The sequence below is a fragment of the Chiloscyllium punctatum genome, chromosome X, assembly GCF_047496795.1.
Source record: "Chiloscyllium punctatum isolate Juve2018m chromosome X, sChiPun1.3, whole genome shotgun sequence".
Classification (NCBI taxonomy): Eukaryota; Metazoa; Chordata; class Chondrichthyes; order Orectolobiformes; family Hemiscylliidae; genus Chiloscyllium; species Chiloscyllium punctatum.
In genome coordinates, this window is record NC_092791.1 from 32,055,729 (window position 1) to 32,082,927 (window position 27,199).

The 27,199-nt window shown below is 44.6% G+C and overlaps 1 protein-coding gene and 1 long non-coding RNA gene across 4 annotated transcripts; one reads left to right on the forward strand and one right to left on the reverse strand.

The window, feature by feature from the left end:
- Positions 1 to 9,729: 9,729 nt before the first annotated feature.
- On the reverse strand, positions 9,730 to 17,323 carry LOC140471361 (uncharacterized). Its single transcript, XR_011956982.1, has 2 exons — positions 17,016 to 17,323; positions 9,730 to 10,780 (listed from the first exon to the last, which is right to left on the reverse strand). It is a non-coding gene; the product is annotated as an uncharacterized lncRNA (long non-coding RNA).
- LOC140471357 (NGFI-A-binding protein 2-like) lies at positions 9,923 to 26,154 on the forward strand. 3 transcript variants are annotated; one of them, XM_072567393.1, is made up of 5 exons: positions 9,923 to 10,750; positions 16,964 to 17,073; positions 17,797 to 17,848; positions 18,356 to 18,509; positions 22,730 to 26,154. In XM_072567393.1, the coding sequence occupies exons 1-5, from the start codon at positions 9,923 to 9,925 to the stop codon at positions 22,762 to 22,764; spliced, it is 1,179 nt and encodes a 392-aa protein (XP_072423494.1). In that variant the 3' UTR covers positions 22,765 to 26,154. The 3 variants fall into 3 exon arrangements, 2 of the variants coding, with proteins under 2 accessions (XP_072423494.1, XP_072423495.1); XM_072567394.1 differs by having other exon boundaries at positions 9,977 to 10,795; XR_011956980.1 differs by lacking the exon at positions 17,797 to 17,848 and having other exon boundaries at positions 9,923 to 10,795; positions 22,730 to 22,743.
- Positions 26,155 to 27,199: the final 1,045 nt, after the last annotated feature.

Consider the following 27,199-nt stretch of genomic DNA (forward strand, 5'->3'; position numbering starts at 1 on the left):
TGGTAGGTGTAGATAATAGGTTCCCTAATAGTAACTACACTGTAGGACAGAGAATGCATCAGAAGATAATGAAGGCATGTTAAAAAAAGGCAGTATATTGATCATGGGTGAATTTAATCTTCATAAGGTCAGTTAGCTCAGTTGGCTGGATGGCTGTTATGCAATGAGAGTGAGCATGGGTTCAATTACCACATCAGCTGTTACCATGAAGGATTCTCCTTGTCAACCTCTCCCTTCGCCTGAGGCATCGTGAACTTCAGGTTCAACTGCCACCAGTTGTTGCTATCCAGTGAGTGAGCAGCTCTATCATCTGGTAAGATTATGATGACTTTGCCTTTTTAAAATCTTCATGTACACTGAGAAAATCAAGTTGCTAGAGGTAACCATGAGGAAGAATTCATTGAGTGTATTTGGGAAATTTCCTGGAATACTATGTTGTGGATCCAACCAGGGTTCAGGCTATTATAGATCAGTCAATGCGTAATGGTTTAATAAACAATCTCAAAGTAAAATATCCCCTAGTAAACAGTGACCATAACATGGTAGAATTTAGCATCAGTTTGAGAGTGAAAAGCGTGGGTCAGCAACAACTGGTGAATTGGTCAGGTGAGGTCAGGTGAATTGGCCATGCTAAATTGCCCATAGTGTTAGGTAAGGGGTAAATGTAGGGGTATGGTTGGGTTGCGCTTCGGCGGGTCGGTGTGGACTTGTTGGGCCGAAGGGCCTGTTTCCACACTGTAAGTAATCTAATCTAAAAAAAAACTGTGGAAAACATAATTACAAATGGATGAGGACAGAGTCATCTGGCTGGACTGGGAAAGTAGTTTAGCAGAAAAGAAGATCAATGATAGATGTTTAAGAAAATAATTCATGACTCACCAACAAAGATATATCTCTGAAGGAGAAAGATTCTAGGGAGGGAGATAAACAGACCATGATTAACCACGAAAGTTAAGGATAGTATAAAATTAAAAGAAAAGAAAACATGTAATGCGGCAATGATTAGTGATAAGTTAGAATATGGGAAACAAGAGCAAAAGGGAAGTACAGCACAGGAACAGGCCCTTTGACCCTCCAAGCCAGTGCCAATCATCATGCCCTAACTAAACTATAAAACAAACCTTCTGCCCTTATTCAGTCTGTATCCCTCTATTCCCTCCCTATTCATGTAACCAATCAGATGCCTCTTAAATGTTGCCAATATGCCTGCTTCTGGCAATGCCTTCCAGGCTCCTACCACTCTCTGTATGAAAAACTTCCCTCGTGCATCTTGCTTAAACTTGCCCCCCTCTCACCTTGATCCTGTGTCCCCTTGTAATTGAAACTTCAACCCTTGAAAAAAGCATATACTATCTACCCTAGCTATGCCTCTCATCATTTTGTAGCCCTCTATCAGGTCCCCTCTCAGTTGCCGTCCTTCCAGTGAAAACAGTCCTAGTCTTTTTAACCTTTCCTCATAACCAGTGCCCTTGAGACCAGGCAACATCCTGGTGAACCTTCTCTGCACTCTCTCCAAAGCTTCCACGTCCTTCTGGTAGTGTGGCAACCAAACCTGCACACAATACTCCAAATACAGCTTCGCAAGGGTTTTATATAGCTGCAACATGGTTTGCCAACTCTTGGATTCCATGCTCCAGCTGATGAAGGCAAGCATGCTAAATGTTAGGAAAGTTTTACAAATCAATAAAAGATGAATAAAAATTACTTTGAGGGTGAATTAGCAAGTAATATAAAAATAGACAGTAAGAGCTTCTTTAAATATATTAAAAGGAAGAGAGAGGCCAAAGTGAACATAGACCTTTAAAGAATGAGGCTAGGGAAATAATAATGGGGGACCAGGAAATGGCAGAGGAGTTGAATGAATGCTTTGTATCAATCTTCATTGTAGAAGGCACGAACAGCATTCCAAATACGCTAAATAATTCAGGAGTAAAGGGGTAGGAAATAAAAACAATATCTATCCCTTGATAAAAAGTACTCTGGAAACTAATGGCTAAAGGCCAATAACTCCCCTGGACCTTGTGGGTTGTATCCTAGGATATTAAGGGACGTATTTACAGATAGTGAATGCCTGGTGATAATCTTCCAAGAATACTAAGATTCTGGAAAGCATTAGAAAACTGCCAATGTAATATCCTTATTCCTAAAGGAAGGAGCCAAAAAACAGTAACTGTAGGCTAGTTAACTTAACATCTGTAATTGGGAAAATGTTATAACCCCTCAATTTGTTAATATTAGCAAAACATACTTTTAGCTCATCAATGAGTTGTTCGAAGCTAAACATGAACAGTACATGCAGAACTAGGTCATTGAAAACAAGATTTAAAGACTAAACAGAAAAGAAATCAAAGAACTGCAGAAATTACTGGAAAAACTCAGCAGGTCTGGCAGCATCTGTAGAGAGAAAACCAAATTAATGTTTCAGGTCCAGCAAGCCTTCTTTCGAATTGCACCATTTTGAAGAAGGGTCACTGGACTGAGGATATGAACTTTACATTTTTGCTCCTTATTGCAAGTCTGAAGTTACAGGAAAGTGATCAAATTGCTTAATTAGTGCAACTCATACAATTCGCTGCCAGCAAACGTCCTGCACACAGTGATAGCAAACTTGCCATTATACTTTGTGTAAAATTATTAAAATGACACATTTTCTCCCTCACATTTTAATTCTGTGCAAATGTCCTTACTGTGCAACAATTTTACTTCAAACCAGTTACTGAGATGTTTCTGAATTATTCGCCCTCTTCTTTGCAGCTGGTTGTGAGGTCACTAAAGACAATCTGAATTATGAATTATTTTATCAGTGTGCTAAATGTTTCCCACAGGCATATGTTTAGTCAGTTTTTTTGATGTCTCAGTGGTTCCAATCAAATCACAAATTCTGGAGGATAACTGGCAGCATCAAGTACACAAACACAGGACTAATATTAATATAATTGCTGCTTATGGTCTCCTTCTATGGACATCTTAAAAATTCTGATAAATGATCCAGTTTGTCATTTTTCTCCCAGATTGTATTAACTTGCTTTGAAGCATTATTTCCCCTGTCTGTTTTTCCTTTTTCTGTCCCTCCTGTGGCTGTGATAATAGCCTGGATTTGTACTTACCTGAGCCACTGAGATTACAGTCAGAGAGATGTACAGCACTAAAAACAAACCCTTCGGTCCAACTCATCCATGCTAACTAGATATCCTAACCTAATCTAATCTCATTTGCCAGCACCCGGCCCATATTCCTCCAAACCCTTCCTATTCATATACCCATCTGGATACTTTTTAAATGTTGTCATTGTACCAGCCTCCACCACTTCCTCTGGCAGCTCATTCCATACACGCACCACCATCTGCGTGAAAAAGTTGCCCCTTAGGTCCCTTTTAAATTTTTCCCCTCTCACCCTAAACCTGTGCCCTCTAGTTCTGGACTTCCCCACCCCAGGGAAAAGACCTTGTCTATTTACCCTATCCATGCCCCTCATGATTTTATAAACCTCTATAAGGTCACCTCTCAGCCTCTGATGCTCTAGGGAAAACAGTTCCAGCCTATTCAGCCTCACTCTATAGCTCAAGCCCTCCAACCCAGGCAACATCCTTGAAAATCTTTTCTGAATCCTTTCAAGTTTCACAACATCCTTCCGATAGGAGGAAGACCAGAATTGCACACAATATTCCAAAAATGGCCTAACCAATGTCCTGTCCATGATCTCCCAACTCCTATACTCAATGCTCTGACCAATATACAGGTTAGAAAGGTTGGAGTCCCAGAAGTCAAGATTTGTCCACTCAATTTAGAATTTGAACTGCAAAGCAAGTGCTCATTGATCAGGATTGGGTTCCAGTCAGAGGGTTCTTGTGGTGCAGTGGTAGTATTCCTACCTCTGAGCCAGGAGGCCCAGGTTCAAGTTCCACCTGCTCCGGAGGTGTGTAATAACATCTGAATGAACGATTTTATTGTCACGTGTATTTTACAGTGAAAAAATACAATAAATGCAGTGAAAAGCTTCCACTGTTGCCATGATCTAGTGCCATTTTGAATAGTTTAAGAACAATGAAAAAAAACGTGAGAGAGTCCACAACTCTTCCACCACTGCTTCGACATCACCAGCATGGACCCAAACAACATTGGAGTTGCCATTCCTCAGGTACCATATTTTCCTGCTGGGCCTGCCTTGCTGATGTAGCAGCCAATGCCAGATCCTGTGTTCGCCTCTCCCAAGTAGCTGCCTCCTCGAGACTGCTGCCAGAGTCCTGCTCCTAGCTTACCAGCTGCCGCCATATCCCAGGTCCTGACAAAGCTGCCTTCCTTGTCGATGCTGCTCTGACTGAGCTCGCCCCAGAAGGTAAGTAGAAGCAAAAACTAAAAAGGTAAAAAAAAACGAGAAAAGAAGAAAAAAGAAAAGCAGACGGAATGGACTGGCTATCTTTCAACAAATTGAATAAAAAATATCTGCATTCCAGACAAATGGGGAAGAGGTTGGTAGAGAACATAGGTCAAGGTAAGTCCACACCATTGAGGGGTTTGCAAGCAATCCCAGAGCTTAGGATGCCCATTGTCCCATGGTGGTGGTGGGGAATTGCAAAGGCCTGTGAGGGAGACATTCAGAGGAAGGTTGTGGGATTACTGGGAGAAAGGTTAGAGGCCTGGCAAAGTGATTGGCGGCCACATGGGGAAACCTCGGGGATTGTCTGATTGCAGGAACTGTCCAGGTCGAGAGGCAGGCTCCAGGACATAAGCATAATGTTGCTCACCTCCTGGATCATTATCATATTTAAAATACCTATCTGCCTCCTTGGAGCAGTTTGGGTCACTCAGCCCCTTTCAGTATGTTAGTTAAAGCAAGAATGGACTTTAACCCACTCTCTCCAGCCCAAACCCACTTACTTTTTTTGTGAGTAAAATCCCTCCAACTAAATCTGGCCTCTAGTTAAAAGCAAGTGGTGTTCATTGTCAAGTAGCCAGAATGTGCCCACTGATGTGCAGTGATGAGTTTAGGAATTCGTTTCGTTTTTTCAAATTGCCTAGGAGGCTTGTAAGGGCTGTTTTGTTGACATTCTGATGCATCCCAACAACAGGGCTAGCAAGGTACACTATGTTAGAGTTAGAATATACATGGGCTATAGAAAGAGTGGACTTGATGGACCAGACAAACTTTTTTACTTTCTCTGCTCGATGTAGTATTTGAACTGCAAAGTTAATTAACAACCTTGAAAAACTGACCTAAGAAGAGCAATGGAGAGTGTGTTAGAAATACTACGTCACCTTAAACAAAACCAGGTCAAAAATGACATAAGACCCATTTGCCCCATTTTGCTGAGGTTGCCACCTGTCACTCATTGAGGTTATGACAAAGGGAGAGTCACATTTTGTGCCTGTTTTGGTCATCTTGATGCATTTTGTCACAAATCCCATAATGACATCCAATATGTTAGACAGCTTAGATATTAAGAAGAAAGACTCTGCAATTTAGTACTTTTCATGAGTTCAATATGTCCAAAAGCATTTTACAGATTTACAGTACTTTTGAAGGAAATGAACAGCCAGTTTGTTCAGAACAAGCACAACAATGCGATAATAACCAGATGCTCAGCTTTTATGATGTTGACTGAGGGATAAATATTATGAATCACCAGGGAAAACTCCCCAGCATTAATGCAATTAAGACTTTCTTGCTTTAAACACGTAGGCAAAATTACAGTTTGTTTTGACCTTTGAATTACCAGATAACAATTCAATGACTTTCAAAAAATTGCTATGCTTAATTGATTTCATTTATTTCTACTCACAAATACTGATTTAAAATAGTTACAGGCGAAAGTGAGGATTGTAGACGCTGGAGATCAGAATCGAGAGAGTGGTGCTGGAAAAGCACAGTGTATCAGGCAGCACCCGAGGAGCAGGAAAATCGACGTTTCGGGCCCAAGCCATTCCTGCTCCTCGGATGCTGCCTGACCTGTGCTTTTCCAGCGCCACACTCTCGACTTAAAATAGTTACAGAAAAGTTAAAATGGTTACAGAAACTGATTATAAATTTAATAGGTTGAGAAAGAAAAGAATGGAAAATAGTGAAAACAAAACCAAAGAACTACTTTGTTACTTTATTCCCCAAAAATAGAAGCTTCATTAAGATCAAGCACTAGATTGGTCAAATATGTTACCAATAAACTCAATTAAACAATAACCAAAGTGTCCAGCTCCTGTTGATTGTAGACAACTTCCTTCATATTTGGTTCGACCTCCTCCTCTTTCCCTTGACGTTAACCTAAGTCAGCAGACAGTGTCTCATTTTAATGGTTCGTCTGATAATACAATACTCTCTCAGTATTACCTTGTAACAGTTCAGCATCCCCTCAATACTTACCCTCTGACGGTGCCCACTCCCTCAGCACTGACCCTCTGACAGTGCCCGCTCTCTCAGCACTGACCCCCTGACAGCACCCGCTCCCTCAGTATTGACCCCCTGACAGCACCCGCTCCCTCAGTATTGACCCTCTGACAGCACCCGCTCCCTCAGTATTGACCCTCTGACAGTGCCCGTTCCCTCAGCACTGACCCTCTGACAGTGCCCACTCTCTCAGCACTGACCCTCTGACAGTGCCCACTCCCTCAGTATTGACCCTCAGTGTGGAACACCTTCAGCATTGCTCTACAGTAGTGCCAGCTGGGATTTTTATGCTTAAATCTCGAGTGGGATTTAAGCTAACAATTTTCTGATTCTGAGACAGTAGTGTTGTCACTGAGCTACGTATATACTGTATGCGGTCCTTGATGCAAGAAAGCCAAACATTTTTAGCATAAAAAGCTGCTTCTTTCAATATAACATTTTGCTGATAGAAGTTCAGATGCTTTTAGTAAAAAATGAACAAAAGAAGTTATTTGTGTGGTTAGTGACTTCAGTATTGGACAAAAGCTTCCATTCTGTCTTCTGCCTGCTGCCTCCTGCCGCCCTCTTCTCGAATGTCTCCCCGGGGGAAGGATATTATTTTTCGGTTCGATCTGGGCGCCACGCCACCCCCGCCTCCTCCCCCGGACGGACACGCGTCATTCGCCAATCTCTCTCTCGTGTGGGAGGCATGAACCGAGCCGGGAATATCCAGAACTCTCTCCAGCAAAAGATCAACAGACAAAAAACATCCATCAGTTATACGGCAGATCAAAAAGTAGCAACGGGGTGGAAGCGGCACAGAGATCAGGTCTTCGTTCATTTTAGTCAGTGGGTGCTCCCAAGGACTGAGATCTCACAGCAACTATCTAACATCACATCAGCCGGTCTGACCGCCAGAGTCCGCAGGACAACTTTAATCAAGAATCAATATAAAGGTAAAGGAGATCTAGACTGGTATATTTCACACTGTGCTCATTCAGAGGTTTCAACCTTGATAAAGGGTCACTGGACTCTATACGTTAACTCAGCTGTCTCTCCACAGTTGCTGCCAGACCTGCTGAGTTTCTCCAGCAATTTCTGTTTTTGTTTTGGAGAAAATGTACTCTCTATTTTCTCCTGCTTCATACAGTACTCCCAACGACACATCGTCTTGTTACCCAGGCTTGACAATAGTTGTAAGGTTTCGTATTCTAGTGGGGCTGGGAACGGTGGAAAAGGCGTGAAAGTTCTTTTAAGATAGCCACAGAATTAACTGACACAAAATCACATCTGCCAAAACAACTGCATGGTATATTCTATAATCTGTTCTGCTAATTACAAGTTGGCTTTACACTGATATATTGAAATTGTTTAATAATTTGAATTAAATGTAAATATCATAAGAAAGTGGAAGTTTTGCACTAAAGAAAATTAATTATTGGGCAGATTGAATTTAGCAACTTTGAACTAAGATGACGATTCTGTTGATTATGTGCAGGAGCATAAAAATATGTTGAATTAACAACAATCATACAGTCCACTAATCTATAATCGCTAAATGTAATGCATATACAGACTGTGTAATATATACACTGCATGTAATACTGTGTGTAGTTTACATTGATTGTATATAATACATAGTGGTGCTGTAATATGGTGGTGACAGTGTTGTACAGCATCATCACCCAATAATACATGTTTATATTTCAATGGGTGACTAGTACTAGAGAAAGTACTGGACAGAAGTTGTAAAATATAAGCTTTTGTTTTGTAACAGTATTAAGCAGATTTCCTGTTTGCTTTGTAATTATTCAATTTTCCTCCCCTCAGAGCCCATTTTATTGCAATATTTAGACAAAATTTATTTTGGCATGATGCTGCTCCTACATTCAGGGAGGACCTTCTCATACCTGTCTCTCACTCCTGGGGAGGAGGCAAAGAAAGCTGGTCAGCCAATCAGTGACATGTCTCCCATCTCTGCCTCCGAACCACCCTTTCTAATTGTTGTTCCTTCTAAATTCCAAATGCCCTCCTACAAATTCTTCCTGCTCACTGCCTTCTCACCAGATCGATATTAAGACTAATCCTTTCCACGATCATTAAACTACAATTTTTATGTGCGACAGACTTTTAGAAGCTAGTCTTGATGTCATCTAGTCACTTCTTTTTTTATTTCATCGCCTTTACTATTCTCCTTTCCCCTTACAAAGATGCAATAAGAATCAGATTCACCAGTGCTCACTTTATCCAATTACTGTTGTGATCACATGCATCATTTTTTCCAACTCCTGCAGTTTAGAGATTCAGCAATAGTTAATGGATGGTTTAAAGATCCAGCTGGTATTAATGGAATAGTCAGGGGTCCTGCACTCTTTGGGGATCTTGTGGTGCATTGGTAATGTCCCCAGCCCTAGACCAAGAAACCTAAGTTCAAGTCCCACTTACACCAGAAGTGTAATAACATCGCTGAACAGGTTGGATAGAAAATACCTCACTGATAGGAGATATGATTTCAACGCTAGAATTGTACTCAGTGTGGGTCACCAATGGGTGTATAACGCATTGATTCCAGCTGTTCGTAATAGGTGGATCAGGGATCTAGCTGCTACTTTCCACCCCCACCCCAACCATCTGTTGTCCTATCTGCCATTAAGGCTTTTTTAAAATTAACAAAGGGTGAGCAATGACCTTGTTCCATGGTTGCCCCAGTCAGCACAGCTGCAACAAATTTTTACCAGGGCTTATTGTTTAGCTAGGAGAAAGTGAGGACTGCAGATGCTGGAGATCAGAGCTGAAAATGTGTTGCTGGAAAAGCGCAGCAGGTCAGGCAGCATCCAAGGAGCAGGAGAATCGACATTTCGGGCATCAGCCCTTTCCTGAAGAAGGGCTCATGCCCGAAACGTCAATTCTCCTGCTCCTTGGATGCTGCCTGACCTGCTGCGCTTTTCCAGCAACACATTTTCAGCTTATTGTTTAGCTGCCAAGGTATGCCCTAGAGTCAAGCATTAGGTGAGATCCCAATGAAAACTGCACTGATCAAAAAGTCCTTGATTACTATTTTTGGTAGAAGCCCACATTGTGTCCACTCTGGCCACTATCTGCCTGTGAGAGTCATAACATGAATTCTTTATCATGTGTACAGGGCTGAGAGAAAGAGCAGGAATTATTTTGCCAATCCTACAAATTGGGCCCTGGCCTCTGCCAGTCTACCACTCTTCCCAGTGCCACAGGAGCCATTCAGCCGAGCAGGTCAGAGCCATCCCCATGGACAGACGTTCTGGCCAGGCTGCCCTGAGGCTCTCTAGTTACTGCCATAGCCGGCCAGCGTCATTTGAAAGCCAAAAAATGAAACACAGCGCCGAACGAACTGCTTTGTTGATCCGATCATTTATTTTAAACACGTTGCCTGCCCAGTGAAAACAAACCTTGAGAGCAGTTGGGCAATGCTTGCAAAATGGTGACACTCACCAGTGTCTTGACTTTATGTTTCTTTCGATAGAATGTGTGGGGTAAATATCGCCCCTGTGTTCTTCCCCTGAAAAAGGACGAGGTTTCTTCTGATTTATGAGACTAAAAACCGCGTTGTTTACTCGCAGGTTCAGCAGCGAGTCCCCCGCAATGTCTTTGCCACGGACCCTTGGTGAACTGCAGCTGTACCGTGTCCTGCAGAGGGCCCATCTGCTGCCCTATTATAATACCTTCATCCAGCAGGGAGGGGATGATGTGCAGCAGCTCAGTGAGGCGGGTGAGGAGGAGTTCCTGGAAATCATGTCCCTGGTTGGCATGGCGACGAAGCCTCTCCATGTGCGAAGGCTCCAGAAGGCCTTGCAGGAGTGGGTCGTGAACCCAGCCGTTTTCAACCAGCCTCTGGCCTCTGTTCCCCTCAGTAGCTTCTCTGCGTCGAAACTGATTAATGCATCTTCACGGGAGTCAAAGAAGAGACCGGTTAGCAGCAGCAGAGGCGCTACTCCTGCAAAGCAAGGCAAACATCTGCGGAGTTTCAGCACTGCATCAGCAAGGAGCATCAGCCCCAACTCCCCATCCGATGGGAGGGAGAATTTCTCAGTGCAGTTTTCTGGTGAAGAGTGCCAACCGCCAGAACCTGACAGCAGCGTCCCAGGCAACGACCCCACATCTCCCCGAGAGAGCCCCACCCAACTGGACCTTGACACAGCGCAGACGATTACAGACAACGTCCGGCACACGGTGAAGACTTTCCCCAAAAGTTACCCCGATGTATTTTGGAAACTGAATAAAAAGTTTGCACAATCCGTCGGTCTCATCTTCCGAACGGATGACAATAATAATCCCGCGAAGGAGGAGGCTATCAGGAAGTCCGGCGGGCGATCCGAGTGGAAGCGCGGGAACAGCAGGCAGCTGTCAAAAGACGAGGTTGGGAACTCTGTAAATAACAACAGTTCTCTGAGAGAAAAAAAAGTGAGAGGGCGGTTTATTAAAATACAGTTGTGGGGAGGGAGATTAAAGGAGTGAACCCACTCCCTTCACACTTGTACGGTTGTGTGTCTGGGCTGCTACAGTGAAATAAAAAGACAGGTCTTTAGAACAATTTATTTTGGCAATGCTGACAATGAACTTAAATGGAATCTTTCAGGTTTGATACCTTTAATTCAGGCTTTAACGTGTGTTGTGGACAGCTGCTGGGGAGGGCACAACCGAACATGGATGGCCAGATTTTAAAGCTGCAGTGAAATGTTAAGAAATTAGAGCAGTTGATAAGCAGCTTGCCTTTTTTTAATTGAGAAGGACAGGGCCTCGGAGTGTGGGGCATCACCATGGTTCAATAGAGTTAGAGAAAAGAACCATGAAGAGGAATGGTTAGGTGATGCTAACTGGAAATAGCAGAATCAATGATAACTTTTAAAATGGATATCGACAAGTATTTTAAACCATTTTTAAATAAAGAAAGTACAGCGAAAGGGACTAAGGAAAGATCTCTTCTTGAGTTTTTTTAATTTGTACGTTGTACAAGAAAGGGATAGGTAGACAGGATGAGGAGCTGCACAGTTTTGAGGATCTGGGACAAAGTAAGTCGCTTGTGCTTGTGGCAAGGAGCAACTCCGGCAATCGTTTGAGTTTTGAAATGGGCGGAATTTCACAGCGCCAGGGCCCGGGGTTCGATTCCCGCCTCGGGGCGACTGTCCATGTGGAGTTTACACGTTCTCCCCGTGTCTGTGTGGGTTTCCTCTGGGTGGTCTGGTTTTCTCCTACAGTCCAAAGGTGTGCAGGTTAGGCTGGATTCTCCGTGCTAAATTGTCCCCGTAGTGCCCAGGGATGTGCAGGTTAGTGTGGGATTGGCCGTGCTAAATTGTCCCCGTAGTGCCCAGGGATGTGCAGGTTAGTGTGGGATTGGCCGTGCTAAATTGTCCCCGTAGTGCCCAGGGATGTGCAGGTTAGTGTGGGATTGGCCGTGCTAAATTGTCCCCGTAGTGCCCAGGGATGTACAGGTTAGGGTGGGATTGGCCGTGCTAAATTGTCCCCGTAGTGCCCAGGGATGTGCAGGTTAGGGTGGATTGGCCGTGCTAAATTGTCCCCATAGTGCCCAGGGATGTGCAGGTTAGGGTGGGATTGGCCGTGCTAAATTGTACCCATAGTGCCCAGGGATGTGCAGGTTAGGGTGGGATTGGCTGTGCTAAATTGTCCCCATAGTGCCCAGGGATGTGCAGGTTAGGGTGGATTGGCCATGCTAAATTGTCCCGTAGTGCCCAGGGATGTGCAGGTTAGGGTGGATTGGCCATGCTAAATTGTCCCCGTAGTGCCCAGGGGTGTGCAGGATAGGGTGGATTGGCCGTGCTAAATTGTCCCCATAGTGCCCAGGGGTGTGCAGGATACGGTGTATTGGCCATGCTAAACTGTCCCGTAGTGCCCAGGGATGTACAGGTTAGGGTGGGATTGGCCGTGTTAAAGTGTCTCATAGTGCCCAGGGATGTGCAGGTTAGGGTGGATTGGCCCTGCTAAATTGTCCCCGTAGTGCCCAGGGATGTGCAGGTTAGGGTGGGATTGGCCGTGCTAAATTAGGCAAAAGTGAGGACTGCAGATGCTGGAAACCAGATTGTGGATTAGAGTGGTGCTGGAAAAGTACAGCAGGTCTGGCAGTATCTGAGGAGCAGGAAAATTGACGGTTCGGGCAAAAGCCCTTCATCAGCAATGGAGGCAGGGAGCCTCCAGGGTGGAGAGATAAATTTGGGGTGGGGGGGGGTGCTGGGAAAAGATAGCAAAGAGTACAATAGGTAGGGATGGAGATGATAGGTCAGATAGGAGAATGGGGGAAGGTAGCAAAGAGTACAATGTGTGAATGGGGGTGGGGATGAACGTGATAGGTCAGGGAGGAGGGTGGAGTGGATAGGTGGGAAGGGAGATTGGCAGGTAGGACAGGTCATGAGGATGGTGCTGAGCTGGAAGGTTGGAGCTGGGGTGAGGTGAGGGAAGGGGAAATGAGGAAACTGGTGAAGTCCACATTGATGCCCTGGGGTTGAAGTGTTCCAAGGCGGAAGATGGTGCGTTCTTCCTCCAGACGTCGGGTGGTGAGGGAGCGGCGGTGAAGGAGGCCCAGGACCTCCATGTCCTTGGCAGAGTGGGAGGGGGAGTTGAAATGTTGGGCCACAGGGCGGTGGGGTTGATTGGTGCGAGTGTCCCGGAGATGTTCCCTAAAGCGCTCTGCGAGGAGGCGCCCAGTCTCCCCAATGTAGAGGAGACCGCACCGGGAGCAACAGATACAATAAATGATATTAGTGGATGTGCAGGTAAAACTTTGATGGATGTGGAAGGCTCCTTTAGGGCCTTGGATGGAGGTGAGGGAGGAGGTGTGGGCGCAGGTTTTGCAATTCCTGCGGTGGCAGGGGAAGGTGCCAAGGTGGGAGGGTGGGTTGTTGGGGGTGTGGACCTGACCAGGTAGTCACGGTGGGAATGGTCTTTGCAGAAGGCGGAAAGGGGTGGGAAGGGAAACATATCCCTGGTGGTGGGGTCTGTTTGGAGGTGGCGGAAATGTCGGCGGATGATTTGGTTTATGCGAAGGTTGGTAGGGTGGAAGGTGAGCACCAGTGGCGTTCTGTCCTTGTTACGGTTGGAGGGGTGGGGTCGGAGGGCGGAGGTGCAGGATGTGGATGAGGTGCATTGGAGGGCATCTTTAACCACGTGGGAAGGGAAATTGCGGTCTCTAAAGAAGGAGGCCATCTGGTGTGTTCTGTGGTGGAACTGGTCCTCCTGAGAGCTGATATGGCAGAGACAGAGGAATTGGGAATACGGGATGGCACTTTTGCAAGAGGCAGGGTGGGAAGAGGTGTAATCCAGGTAGCTGTGGGAGTCAGTGGGTTTGTAAAAAAATGTCAGTGTCAAGTCGGTCGTCACTAATGGAGATGGAGAGGTCCAGGAAGGGGAGGGAGGTGTCAGAGATGGTCCAGGTAAATTTAAAGTCAGGGTGGAATGTGTTGGTGAAGTCGATGAATTGCTCAACCTCCTCGCGGGGGCACGAGGTGCTTAATTGTCCCATAATGCCCAGGGATGCACAAGTTAGGGTGGATTGACCGTGCTAAATTGTCCCATAGTGTCCAGGGATGTGCAGGTTAGGGTGGGATTGGCCGTGCTAAATTGTCCCATAGTGTCCAGGGATGTACAGGTTAGGGTGGATTGGCCGTGATAAATTGTCCCATAGTGCCCAGGGGTGTGCAGGATAGGGTGGATTGGCCGTGCTAATTTGTCCTGCAGTGCCCAGGGGTGTGCAGGATAGGGTGGATTGGCCGTGCTAAATTGTCCCGTAGTGCCCAGGGATGTACAGGTTAGGGTGGGATTGGCCGTGTTAAATTGTCTCATAGTGCCCAGGGATGTGCAGGTTAGGGTGGATTGGCCCTGCTAAATTGTCACATAGTGCCCAGGGATGTGCAGGTTAGGGTGGATTGGCTGCGCTAAATTATTCCGTAGTGCCCAGGGATTTGCAAGTTAGGGTGGATTGGCCATGCTAAATTAGGCAGAGGACTGCAGATGCTGGAAACCAGATTGTGGATTACAGTGGTGCTGGAAAAGTACAGCAGGTCTGGCAGCATCTGAGGAGCAGGAAAATTGATGGTTCGGGCAAAAGCCCTTCATCAGCAATGGAGGCAGGGAGCCTCCAGGGTGGAGAGATAAATTTGGGGTGGGGGGGGTGCTGGGAAAAGATAGCAAAGAGTACAATAGGTAGGGATGGAGGTGATAGGTCAGATAGGAGAATGGGGGAAGGTAGCAAAGAGTACAATGTGTGAATGGGGGTGCGGATGAATGTTATAGGTCAGGGAGGAGGGTGGAGCGGATAGGTGGGAAGGGAGATTGGCAGGTAGGACAGGTCATGAGGATGGTGCTGAGCTGGAAGGTTGGAGCTGGGGTGAGGTGAGGGAAGGGGAAATGAGGAAGCTGTTGAAGTCCACATTGATGCCCTGGGGTTGAAGTGTTCCGAGGCAGAAGATGAGGCGTTCTTCCTCCAGACGTCGGGTGGTGAGGGAGCGGCAGTGAAGGAGGCCCAGGACCTCCATGTCCTTGGCAGAGTGGGAGGGGGAGTTGAAATGTTGGGCCACAGGGCGGTGGGGTTGATTGGTGCGGGTGTCTCGGAGATGTTCCCTAAAGCGCTCTGCGAGGAGGCGCCCAGTCTCCCCAATGTAGAGGAGACCGCACCGGGAGCAACAGATACAATAAATGATATTAGTGGATGTGCAGGTAAAACTTTGATGGATGTGGAAGGCTCCTTTAGGGCCTTGGATGGAGGTGAGGGAGGAGGTGTGGGCGCAGGTTTTGCAATTACTGCGGTGGCAGGGGAAGGTGCCACGGTGGAAGGGTGGGTTGTTGGGGGTGTGGACCTGACCAGGTAGTCACGGAGGGAATGGTCTTTGCAGAAGGCGGAAAGGGGTGGGGAGGGAAATATATCCCTGGTGGTGTGGTCTGTTTGGAGGTGGCGGAAATGTCGGCGGATGATTTGGTTTATGCGAAGGTTGGTAGGGTGGAAGGTGAGCACCAGGGGCGTTCTGTCCTTGTTACGGTTGGAGGGGTGGGGTCGGAGGGCGGAGGTGCAGGATGTGGATGAGGTGCATTGGAGGGCATCTTTAACCACGTGGGAAGGGAAATTGCGGTCTCTAAAGAAGGAGGCCATCTGGTGTGTTCTGTGGTGGAACTGGTCCTCCTGAGAGCTGATATGGCAGAGACAGAGGAATTGGGAATACGGGATGGCACTTTTGCAAGAGGCAGGGTGGGAAGAGGTGTAATCCAGGTAGCTGTGGGAGTCAGTGGGTTTGTAAAAAAATGTCAGTGTCAAGTCGGTCGTCACTAATGGAGATGGAGAGGTCCAGGAAGGGGAGGGAGGTGTCAGAGATGGTCCAGGTAAATTTAAGGTCAGGGTGGAATGTGTTGGTGAAGTCGATGAATTGCTCAACCTCCTCGCGGGAGCACGAGGTGCTTAATTGTCCCATAATGCCCAGGGATGCACAAGTTAGGGTGGATTGACCGTGCTAAATTGTCCTGTAGTGCCCAGGGATGTGTAGGTTAGGGTGGATTGGCCGTGCTAAATTGTCCCATAGTGTCCAGGGATGTGCAGGTTAGGGTGGGATTGGCCGTGCTAAATTGTCCCATAGTGTCCAGGGATGTGCAGGTTAGGGTGGGATTGGCCGTGCTAAATTGTCCCGTAGTGTCCAGGGATGTGCAGGTTAGGGTGGGATTGGCCGTGCTAAATTGTCCCGTAGTGCCCAGGGATGTGCAGGTTAGGGCGAATTGGCCGTGCTAAATTGTCCCATAGTGCCCAGGGAAGTGCAGGTTAGGGTGGGTTTGCCATGGGAAATTGTCCCATTGTGTCCAGGGATGTGCAGGTTAGGGTGGATTAGCCATGGGAAGTGCAGGGTTCTGGGGATTGGGACAGGGACAGGGGTTGGGTGGGATGCTCTTCGGAGGATCGGTGCAGGCCCGAATAGCCTCTTCCCGCACTGTCGAGATTCTGTGGCAGAATGAGAAACGGAAATATGGGCTTTATGACATTCTGTTAACTCAACCTTTTGTAAGTAATGAGGGGGAACAAAGGGCAAGTCATCTTAGACGATAGTGTAAAGCGAGTGCGAGGTCATCTCTTATGACTAAATCACCAAATAAAAGTAAAATCCTGCGGACTCTGGAGGCCGGAAACAAGCGGAACAAAAAAAATCTGTGGAGAGATACGAACAGCGTTAACGTTTCGAATCTGAAGCTTCTCTAGCACTTGCTGTTTTTATTTGAGGAAATCACCAGCCGGCTCTGAACATCCCAATGAAAAATATATTGAAGTAGAATTTCTCTGTCCCCATCCCTCACTATTAAAACGCAAATTTCTCAGAATGAATCGTGTTTCTTTAGCACTGCAGGTGAGATAAATAAAGAGTTGGGACTGTGGCACATAACAGTATTGATCAAGTTGCTTGCGAGTGTGCACATTTCTCATTGATGGTGATTTCGTTGTCCGAATCTTAAAAATGTAATTTCCTCACAATTCTTCAAGCTTACACTAAGCGACGCTATCATTTGTGCACTTGGCTGTTAGGCACACTCGATTTCCTATATATTTTTAAATGTTTAAACTGTTTACTCCTGCTGTCCTCTTTCCAGTTGACCAGCAATGAGGCGACCGCTCCGTTTTGCACGGTGGATAGCAACTTACTGATCGGGAGAGTCGATTTTCTTTCACTGGCTCGACTGGTGGCTCAGAGGCAAGCACGGTAAGACAGAGCAGGTTCCCGACCCTTACCAGGGTGCACAGAGCAGCTAGGCTTTTGTTGATTCCAAATCCTTTGATTTATTTCAACCTAGAATTTTTCTGTGGCCCTCTAAGTGTTATTATGACATTGTTGCGAACGAAGTCTCTGATCTTGTCTGGAAGACCCTAAATGTAATCTCTGTTTTTTCCGAGTCAGTTAATGTCGATTCTTGAGGGAGTTTGGACTTTTCAATTGGAAATCAGATCCTAGTGAGTACACACTGACCCCTGCTGGAAAGTGTGCGTATGTGGTTAGGAACAAACAAAGGAAAGAGGGGAGCTGTTGAACGTTGGAAGGGGATATGATAAACTGGGGAAGAAACACAGTTTCAACTAGTTAGTGACTCTGTAATTAGTGAATATAATTTTAAGATTATCATTAATAGAATGTTAGAATGTTTAGAATACAGATCTTTACACAGAGGATTGTTCAGACATGGCATTAAAATGGATGTGGACAAATATTTGAAATAGACGTTTTTTTAAAAATTGAATGCAGACAAAGGAAATAGCTCTCCTTCAATAAGCCCAGGTATAATGTGCTCAATTACTTCGTTTTTAAAATTCCAAGACTGACTGATTCTATGATTGGGGAAGACAAATTTAAACCAAAGTTATTCATCCATGAGAGTCTAGTTTCTTTGGAATCTTCAAATACTCTTTTGAATCACTATTTTCCCTCCAGATTAAACTCCGATGAAGTTCATGGACTCACTGTGAAGAATATGAAACTTGAGGTATGTCCAGTCTTTGGGTTTACGTATTGGGTCACTGTGCCAGCCTGGGTTGGTACAGTGCCAGAACTGGGTGGTGTGTGTCTCAAAGTCTATCAGAATGCAAAAACTTGTGTGGGGAGTCTTTTAACATGGGGAGGCTATAGTGCTGCAGTTTCTACACGGTTCTGAAACTTCTTCTGCTCTTACTATCTGTTGTAAGTGTGTTGGAAGGGTTTACAGATTGCTAGTCATTCTGTTGGCATACCTTCCATTAAATCTTAAAGTGGGACTTGAACCTGGATCTGTGGTCCAGTAATAGGGATGTAACAATTGTTCCAAACTGGGCTGATACAGTGCCAGGTTGAGGTGGTAGTTCCAGGGGCTAGGCAGTACAGTACCAGGACTCAGGCAGCACAGTGCCAGAGCTGGAGTAGCACAGTGCCATTGTTGAGGTGATACAGTACCAGCACTGGTATGGTACAATGCCAGTAACACTTTTAATCATTCAGCTTTTTATTTTCCAAATAGCACCACCTAGAATCTGACTTGAAGCACGCAATGCTGATACAGAGTCATACAGAATTGATCAAACACCAAGGGAAAGCTTCAGCAGGGTCCAGATGCAACAAAGAGGAGGATACTGGCAGCCTATTCAGGGATAGTCTCTCTGGACAAATGCAAGGTATGTACAACATTTGTTCTACTCTCTATTTTCATTCCCTTTTGGGTGGGTAGAGGAGGGTTATTTATTAAAATAAAACAGTGGATAAATAATAAAGTTAACATGCTTTACTGGTCAGGAGGAGAAATGATACTCACTGTGACTCCATTGACTAGTCCTTTCTGTCAGAACATCAGTTGTGATCGAGTTGACCCTTCAACCTTTCAATTTTGGCACTCCGATATGTGAATGGGAGTAGGATCAGGTTTCCTGGCCTCAAAAACCCTTCTAATTCCAGAGGTTGGCACCTCTGTGTAAAGAAAGACTGAATCATGCTTGTGCTGATCTAGCCCTTCAGAACCTTGAGTCAAGAGTGTGGTGCTGGAAAAGCACAGCCAGTCGATCCTCCTGTTCCTCAGATGCTGCCTGACCGACTGCTTTTCCAGTATCACACTGTCGACTCTGATCTCCAGCATCTGTAGTCTTCACTTTGTCCTTCAGAGCTTTGACTCTGTCTTCATGCTCTGGGCCAGCTGCTCCTGCTGTTTTGCTATCCCACTGTGTCCTAGACACATCTCTCAGGGTCTGGTTCGGGCGTCTTTTTCTAAGACTGGTGAGGCTACATTTACCTAGTTATCCCTCAGAGCCTACCTGTTAGCGTCTGCCTACGGGCATCAGATAGTTTGTCTGCAAAACGCTTCCCTTTCCTTGCCAGCTTTAGGGGCGAGTGTCAACTGCCCCACTCCCTGCAACATGTAGATCAGAATCAGGGTCATTCAGAACCTTTTGGTGTTCGGCATCAGTTCAGGAATTCAGACACAGTGGCTAGCTATTACTCTGCAGCAAACAATTGCCCTAAGATGGAATCTAGATCCATACTGGGATCAGCAGGCTTAGATTGTTGTGTGTTGTGTATGTTAGTATTGGATGTGCGACAGAGGGAAAGAAGTAGAGAACCTTCAATCGATAGATAGTCCACTCCTGCTAACTCAAAGTCAACTTTGCTGTAGAAGTGTCTGAATTATCCAATAGTTTGAATGCATTGATTTTAATAAAACAGTATAAGGAGTGTTCTGCACAGTTTCAGTTAGAATGAAGAGATCATTTGATTGAAGCATTGTCGACTGTAACAACATTACATCACAAAATACAGAACTGGGAAAAGGAGCAACTGTTGTCAAGGAGGCAAGTGTTTTATACACAGCAAGATCCCATAAACAGTGATGTCATGATTGACCAATTTGTGTTGGTGATGTTGGCTTGAAGGATAATTTTTGATGAGGATAACTCTTTGCTTTTCTTCAAAAACAGTCAAGTTGAGGGTATTTAGTCAAGTCTCTGATGTGTTGCCTTCAGATTCAAATGTTCCACTGCATCCTGGCTAGCCTCCTATCTTCCACTGTCTACATTAGAGTGGTGCTGGAAAAGCACAGTCGGTCAGGCAACATCCGAGGAGCAGGAAAATCAACGTTTCGGGCAAAAGTCCTGATGAAGGGCTTTTGCCCGAAACGTCAATTTTCCTGCTCCTCGGATGCTGCCTGACCAGCTGTGCTTTTCCAGCACCACTCTAATGTAAGCTCTGATTTCCAGCATCTGCAGTCCTCACTTTTCCCATCTTCCACTGTCCACCAACCTGAGATCTTACAAAACTTTATGACTTGTACTCCTTTTCAGCTCCGAGTCCCATCCACCCATTACTTTCTATGCCCAGTGACCTATATTAACCTGTGGTTAAGCAATGTCTTTATTCTAATTGGGGCATCTTGCACATGTCTCATAACTTGATTGAGTTTTTTGAAGGTGTAACAAAGGATTGATGAGGGCAGAGCAGTAGATGTGATCTATATGGACTTCAGTAATGCGTTCGACAAGGTTCCCTATGGGAGACTGATTAGCAAGGTTAGATCTCATGGAATACAGGGAGAACTAGGCATTTGGATACAGAACTGACTCAAAGGTAGAAGACAGAGGGTGGTGGTGGAGGGTTGCTTTTCAGACTGTGACCAATGGTGTGCCACAAGAATCGGTGCTGGGTCCACTGCTTTTTGTCATTTATATAAATGATTTTGATGTGCACATCGGAGGTACAGTTAATAAGTTTGCAGATGACACCAAAATTGGAGGTGTAGTGGACAGCGAAGAAGGTTACCTCAGAGTACAATGGGATCTTGACCAGATGGGCCAATGGGCTGAGGAGTGACAGGTGGAATTTAATTCAGATAAATGTGAGGTGCTGCATTTTGGGAAAGCAAACTAGAGCAGGACTGATACACTTAATGGTAATGTCCTAGGGAGTATTGCTGAACAAAGAGACCTTGGAGTGCAGGTTCATAGTTCCTTGAAAGTGGAGTCGCAGGTAGATAGGATAGTGAAGAAGGTGTTTGGTATGCTTTCCTTTATTGGTCAGAGTATTGAGTACAGGAGTTGGGAGGTCATGTTGCGGCTGTACAGGACATTGGTTAGGCCACTTTTGGAATATTGCGTGCAATTCTGGTCTCCTTCCTGTTGGAAAGATGTTGTGAAACTTGAAAGGGTTCAGAAAAGATTTACAAGAATTTTGCCAGGGTTGGAAGATTTGAGCTATAGGGAGAGGCTGAATAGGCTGGGGCTGTTTTCCCTGGAGCATCAGAGGCTGAGGGGTGACCTTATAGAAGTTTATAAAATCATGAGGGGCATGGATAGGATAAATAGACCAAGTCTTTTCCCTGGGGTGGGGAAGTCCAGAACTAGAGGGGCATAGGTTTAGGGCGAGAGGGGAAAGATATAAAAGAGACCTAAGGGACAACTTTTTCATGCAAAGGGTGGTGCATGTATGGAATGAGTTGCCAGAGGAAGTGGTGGAGGCTGGTACAGTTACAGCATTTATGGGTATATGAATAGGAAGGGTTTAGAGCGTATGGGCCAAGTATTGGAAAAGGGGACTAGATTGGGTTGGGATATCTGGTCAGCATGGACAAGTTGGACCAAAGGGTCTGTTTCCATGCTGTACATCTCTGTAACTCTATCTCTCACTTTAATTGTTCCACAATTGGCAGCAATGCTTTCAACTACCAAAACCTGTGGAAGTCTCCCCCCTCAATCTCTCTGGCTCTCCTTCCTCCTTTAAAACGTACCTCTTTGACCAAGCATTTATGCATTTACCCTAACATGTGCAACTGTGTCATATTTTGTTTTATAACATTCCTGTGAAGCACCTTTACTGTGTTCAAAATGCTAAATAAATATAAGTTGCTGTGATTATGGAGTGGGATTTGAACCCATGTATTACAGTCGATGTTAGCTGAATTCACAGTTTGAAAATCTGTGATCGACAAAGTTTTTTGCCAGTCTCGTCTATTGAGGGATTAAAGTGTTAACAGTTGAGATCGGCTTCGTTTGGCTAAGGTAGTATCACACAACTGGCAAGGCAAACTGACCCCCTGCAGCCAAGGGGAGTACCCAGAGAGGAGGTAACAGTAAGCTAAGAAGTGAGTGTGTTCTCAGGTAGGAGGACTGTGGGGGTGAGATCAGACCTTGATCCAAACACCCACTTCCAAAAGCAGGAGTATATCTCTGAGGGCGGGGGTTGACATTTGGTCTGTGTGTATCACTTGAATTGAACACAAAAACAATCTAAAGGGAATCCCCAGAACGCTTGAAGCAAGAATGCCCCTCAAGTTCCTCTCTTCAATCGTGTTTATGAATACATCAGATTTACTAAACTGATGTTAAAGAAACACTTGTATTCACATAGCACCTTTCATAACCTCAGGATGACCAAAGTGCTTTGTAGCCAATTATTTCTTTTGTAATATAGTCACTGTTTCAATATTGGAAACACAGCAAGTTCCTGCAACAGTCACATGACCATCTGTTTGAGTGATAATGGTTGCTGTCTGTGTCACAGAGCAGCTCCCTTCATCCAATCTGTGGCACCTAACCTGTCGGGAATATATCCCTGACGTGGTATGCCATAGCACCTAATCTGCTGTGCTACAGTTAGGTGGCTTTCTTACAGGTCAGGGCAAAATAAATGGAGCCACTCAATGATGAAGGTAGCAAGGGTTGTAGGGCTATGGGGAAAATCAGGGGATTATGACTATTTGGATAACCTAGCAGAGGCACGATGGGCTGAATGGTTTCCTGTGCTGTATGATTCCTCCCTCCCAATCCTATTATATTGAATGCACCGATAATAACAAAGGTTAATCAGTTCTTAATATGTTCTGAATCTAATTGTCGTACTTCCTTTCTTGTTATAGAAGCAGAAAGTGGGGAATATCTGAAAGGTAACTAACTGCCAATCAGCCTCTATTATCATTGAGAAGGTACTGAACACAGTGAAAAAGAGAGCAGGAAGACAGTGAAATAATGAAACCAAAGGACGTAATAAAACCATAAAATTAAAAGCTGCAGCAAATGGATATGAACATGACCACATCAGGATTTAGTGCTCACCATTTTCTCAGATCGCTCAGGGATTGCTTGGACCTACACCGTCTAGCAAATTGGAAGTTAACTCCTCCACTTCAATTTGATTTATATCTAATTCTACTTTTGGAAAATGGCAAATGAGGTCTGTGTTGCCACTGCACTGTGGATTGGACAGATCAGGTGCTTCTGTAAATGGGTTCTGGGCCATTCCGCAAGAATCCTGCTCCATTCCGAATTCACATTTATCCATTGCTGTTCTTGTACAGAGATGTTTGAGATGCAACTATCTTCCACACTGACAAGCCAGGTCTTTATTACTGTCGACTTGTACAGAGTTTCCCTCTGCTAATGGTTAGCTGAAAGTGATTGGAAGGAGAAAGGGTTGGTTCTGGATTTTCAGTAAGACTGAAGTTAGCAATAGGGTATTGCAACACCCAACAGAGATGATATAGGTCTGTATGATTCACTTCATACTTCGCAGTATGTTTACTGACTGTACTTTGAGGGGGACTTGGACCTGTGTTGAAGGATAATTAATTAATATTTAAGAGAGCAGAATTCATGGCACAGAGCATTGTATGGGTGATACTGAAATAACTGTACTAAGGTCGGTGTCCTGTCACCAAGTCACCCTTTTACTAGAGCACAGTACACGAGCTGTGGCCAGCCAGCTCGGAGTCAGTCCTCAACTGAGGAGATTCTAACCCCAATCAAGAACCTCGTGGTTAACCAGGTCCACCTGGTTCTAATCACAACAGATGCTGATGGATTTGAAGCTACAGTGAGTTGTACAAAAACAACCCTCAAAAGGTGAGAGTTGACCTGTTGCTCAGACAATGGAGTGACATAAAACTATCACCTGTCTATTTTAAGTCTCTTGCTTACACAGTGCAATTAGTCAGTGTCCTTGAACATTGATTTCAGTTTGCTTTATGTCTACAAATATTCCAGATCTTTATTTGAATTAATTAATTTTGTGAAAAACAAATTGAGACTTTTTGTTTACCGATGATACCAAGCTAACAATGTGGAAATCAAAAGCTCTACAACTCAATCAGTATTCAAACAAAGAATAAAAAGCTATCGCATTCTCCACCTGTTTCAACCTCTGCTTTATCCTAGCTTGTCTTTCTTTTTTAATTGTGGGGAAGCTGTAGTTTATTAAATCTCCCAATCGAGTTTACTGAGAGACTAGTGTGATGTTTACATAATGTGTTTCCATTAGGATAGATTCTAACTGCCAGTGACAAATGATGAATGACAGAACATGCCCAACTGCAACTGTCTGTTGCTGCAGAGGAGGGATGGGGGAAAGGTGATGTGTTGGGAGTATTTAGGCCAAGACATTTGGACAGACCAGCAGGATAAAAAGTACACTGCTGGATTGTCTTAGATCAGCTGGGGCCTGAGCCTATATCATGTGGGCTTGGGTTCTTGAGCTGCACTTGATGAACTGATGCCTTGGCATGGCTAAGTTGAAAGCTAAGCGTGGCATTTTCTAAGCCAAATGAGAGCAGATGGTGTATGTTTGCTACCACAAGGACATTCTAACTCCTGGGGGCTAGGAAAGTATTGAGAAAGTCTGTGCTGCCAGACACATTGGGACAACCAATGTACTGTTATGGCCAGATGAAAAAGTATTTTGCAAAAGTACTTTCTTGGTGGAGAAAGAGGGATGAGCATCTATGTTGATACATAGGAATTTTGTAAACATATTTTTATGAAGTCCATGCACTTCCAAAGAAAACTACAACTTAGGAGCTCCTGATTCATACCTGCAAAGAGCCAAGCTAGCTGTTACACTGAGCTACTGCCATTTTTACGAATGATGTTATTGTTTCTGGTTTGGAACAAGGGATCAGGACTCTGCACAAGGATGACTAGAGTTAATTCAGCATCTGGTTGCACTGACAACATGGATAGCACTGACATCCCATCTTCTTACTGCCAGATTGTGGGTCCCTGTATGAAGATAAACTGTAATCAACAATAAACGGATGCAATTAACAGCACCAAGCATAGAAACGTCAGCCTGTGGTGAGACAATCTGCTCTCCACTCTCACGGAGTCACTGCTGCCGTCAGATATGGCAGGAGGGAGGGAAAAAGGAGAGAGTTGCCTGGATACAGAGAGAGATTGCAGTCTGTAGAACTGGTTCACGATGTGGTTCATTTCATACCTCCTTAAAATGCATCGTTTGCATGAATTGATTCATTTTTGTAACACAGTGTTAAATATAACTTGTTTTTACCATGTACATACTCATTTAAGCTTCATGGATGGAGAGCAAACATGCCAAAGTCTGCCAGAAGAGAGAACCATTATTTCAGTGATATGAGTATTCAGTACTTGGATGATCTATTTTGTTCAAAACCCTATTTTTCTTTTCCATGTAATTTGTTGGATCTGCTTGTAGTTAAAGGTTTTGATAACAGTGAGTTGAGACTAAGGCTAGCCAACATAGACCAGCCAGCTGTCCCCAAAGCAGGCGTGGGAGTTAAGGATATAGTGAAAGCTGTTGGCCCTCTATAGCACAGCTTTTCATTCTACTATTTGATTGTACAATAGAGGAGGAAAAGATTAAGGTTCATGCCTGCAATTCTCAACTGACGCTTGGCGAGAGTGAATCATCAAAGAGCAGAATGCCCCTAAAGATGTCTGGCTGCTATTTAACATTCCTAACTGGAGGTAGAGCAATGAATGGTACCAACTGTAAAAGCAGAACATTAAGGTGAGGAAAGATAGATAAGCCCTCAATCAACACAAGTATAAGCATTTAAAAATAAATCAAAAAGATGGGAATTTCTTTCAGAACCTCAGGACATCCCAATGTGCTTCATAGAGATTGAGGAGCATAAAAAAAGAAGCAAGAGCAGACCATACTTTCCTTGGGACTGCTTCACCATTTGGTACAATGATGGCTGATCATCAGCCGTAACTCCACTTTCTCTCCCCTGAATCCATGACAACAACGGAGTAGCCACAATCCTCTGGGAGAGGGAAATCCAAAGCTTCACAAAGGCAGCAGTCTTATAATGTGGACTATCATACCTGCAACCCTTGTAGTGAGGGATCTCTGTTAGTCTATGTAAGGTGCAAGTCTCTGTATGTATGTGGAAGATTAGTTTTATAATGTACACTATTTGCACATAAAATAAATATTATGCATTAAAGTATATTTTAGAATTTATTTCTGGTTGTCTCCTTGTGCCTGGGCAAGGTTCATTCCATTAAAATATATTCACTGTTACTGGAGATTATGAGTCTGAGTCAGTTCATTTTCAAATAGAGAGCATTAAACATACAGAGACTGAACTGTCCATGAGGCTGAATGGATAAAGGCCTCGTGTGTGGGGCTAAACCACACAAAACTCTGAGATACAGATTCGCTGATCTCAAGCAGCATGTTACAATTGACCCCTGCATTTTTAGGCAGAGGTAAGAAAAATGGGATAGATTTGACCGCACTGACAGCCAGCACAGCACAGCTCCTAACAAGTTACCAAGCCCTCTACTGAAAGGTGAATGTGTATTTGGGTGAAGACATTATCAGCTTCAGTTGTCATCACCAAGAAGTAACTGGTATTCTGATTCTGCCAGGAGGAGTGGACTGATAATGAAGCTCAGCAGAAGTGGGGACTGCAGATGCTTGAGATTAGAGTGGTGCTGGAAAAGCACAGCAGAGCAGGCAGCATCCGAGGAGCAGGAATATCGACGTTTCGGGCAAAAGCCTGATGAAGGGCTTTTGCCCAAAACATCAATTTTCCTGCTCCTCGGATGCTGCCTGCCCTGCTGTGTGCTTTTCCAGCACCACACTAATCTAGACTGATAATGAAGCTCCACTACTCTGCAACACGTACCAATAGTGTAAATGTTCCAATGTCCAAAATGGCCAATTTATTTATCTTTATGACTGTCATCTAGAAAAAAAGCTTCAGTAGGTTTTTCAATATACTCAAAAGCAACTTGTCCATTATATACAATTTTATTTTTTAAAGAAGTGGCAGAGTACACTACTGTGTCGACTTGAACCAAATCCACTTAATCTCACATATACACATTTCTCCACAGACTATGAGATACTACAACCCTGCAGAGATGTCACAGGCTTCCTAAAAAAGCAAAATAAAACACTCCTGGTGGTCAAGGTTTCAAATCCATAGGATAGAATAGGTTGACTCCTCACAGTTCCTTTAATTTCCTGTCAACAAGATCTGATTGCTGACAGTCACAGGATGATAGAAGATTTTCAGACCAGATCTCAGATTCAGATTGAAAACAGGGGGCCTGATAATTGA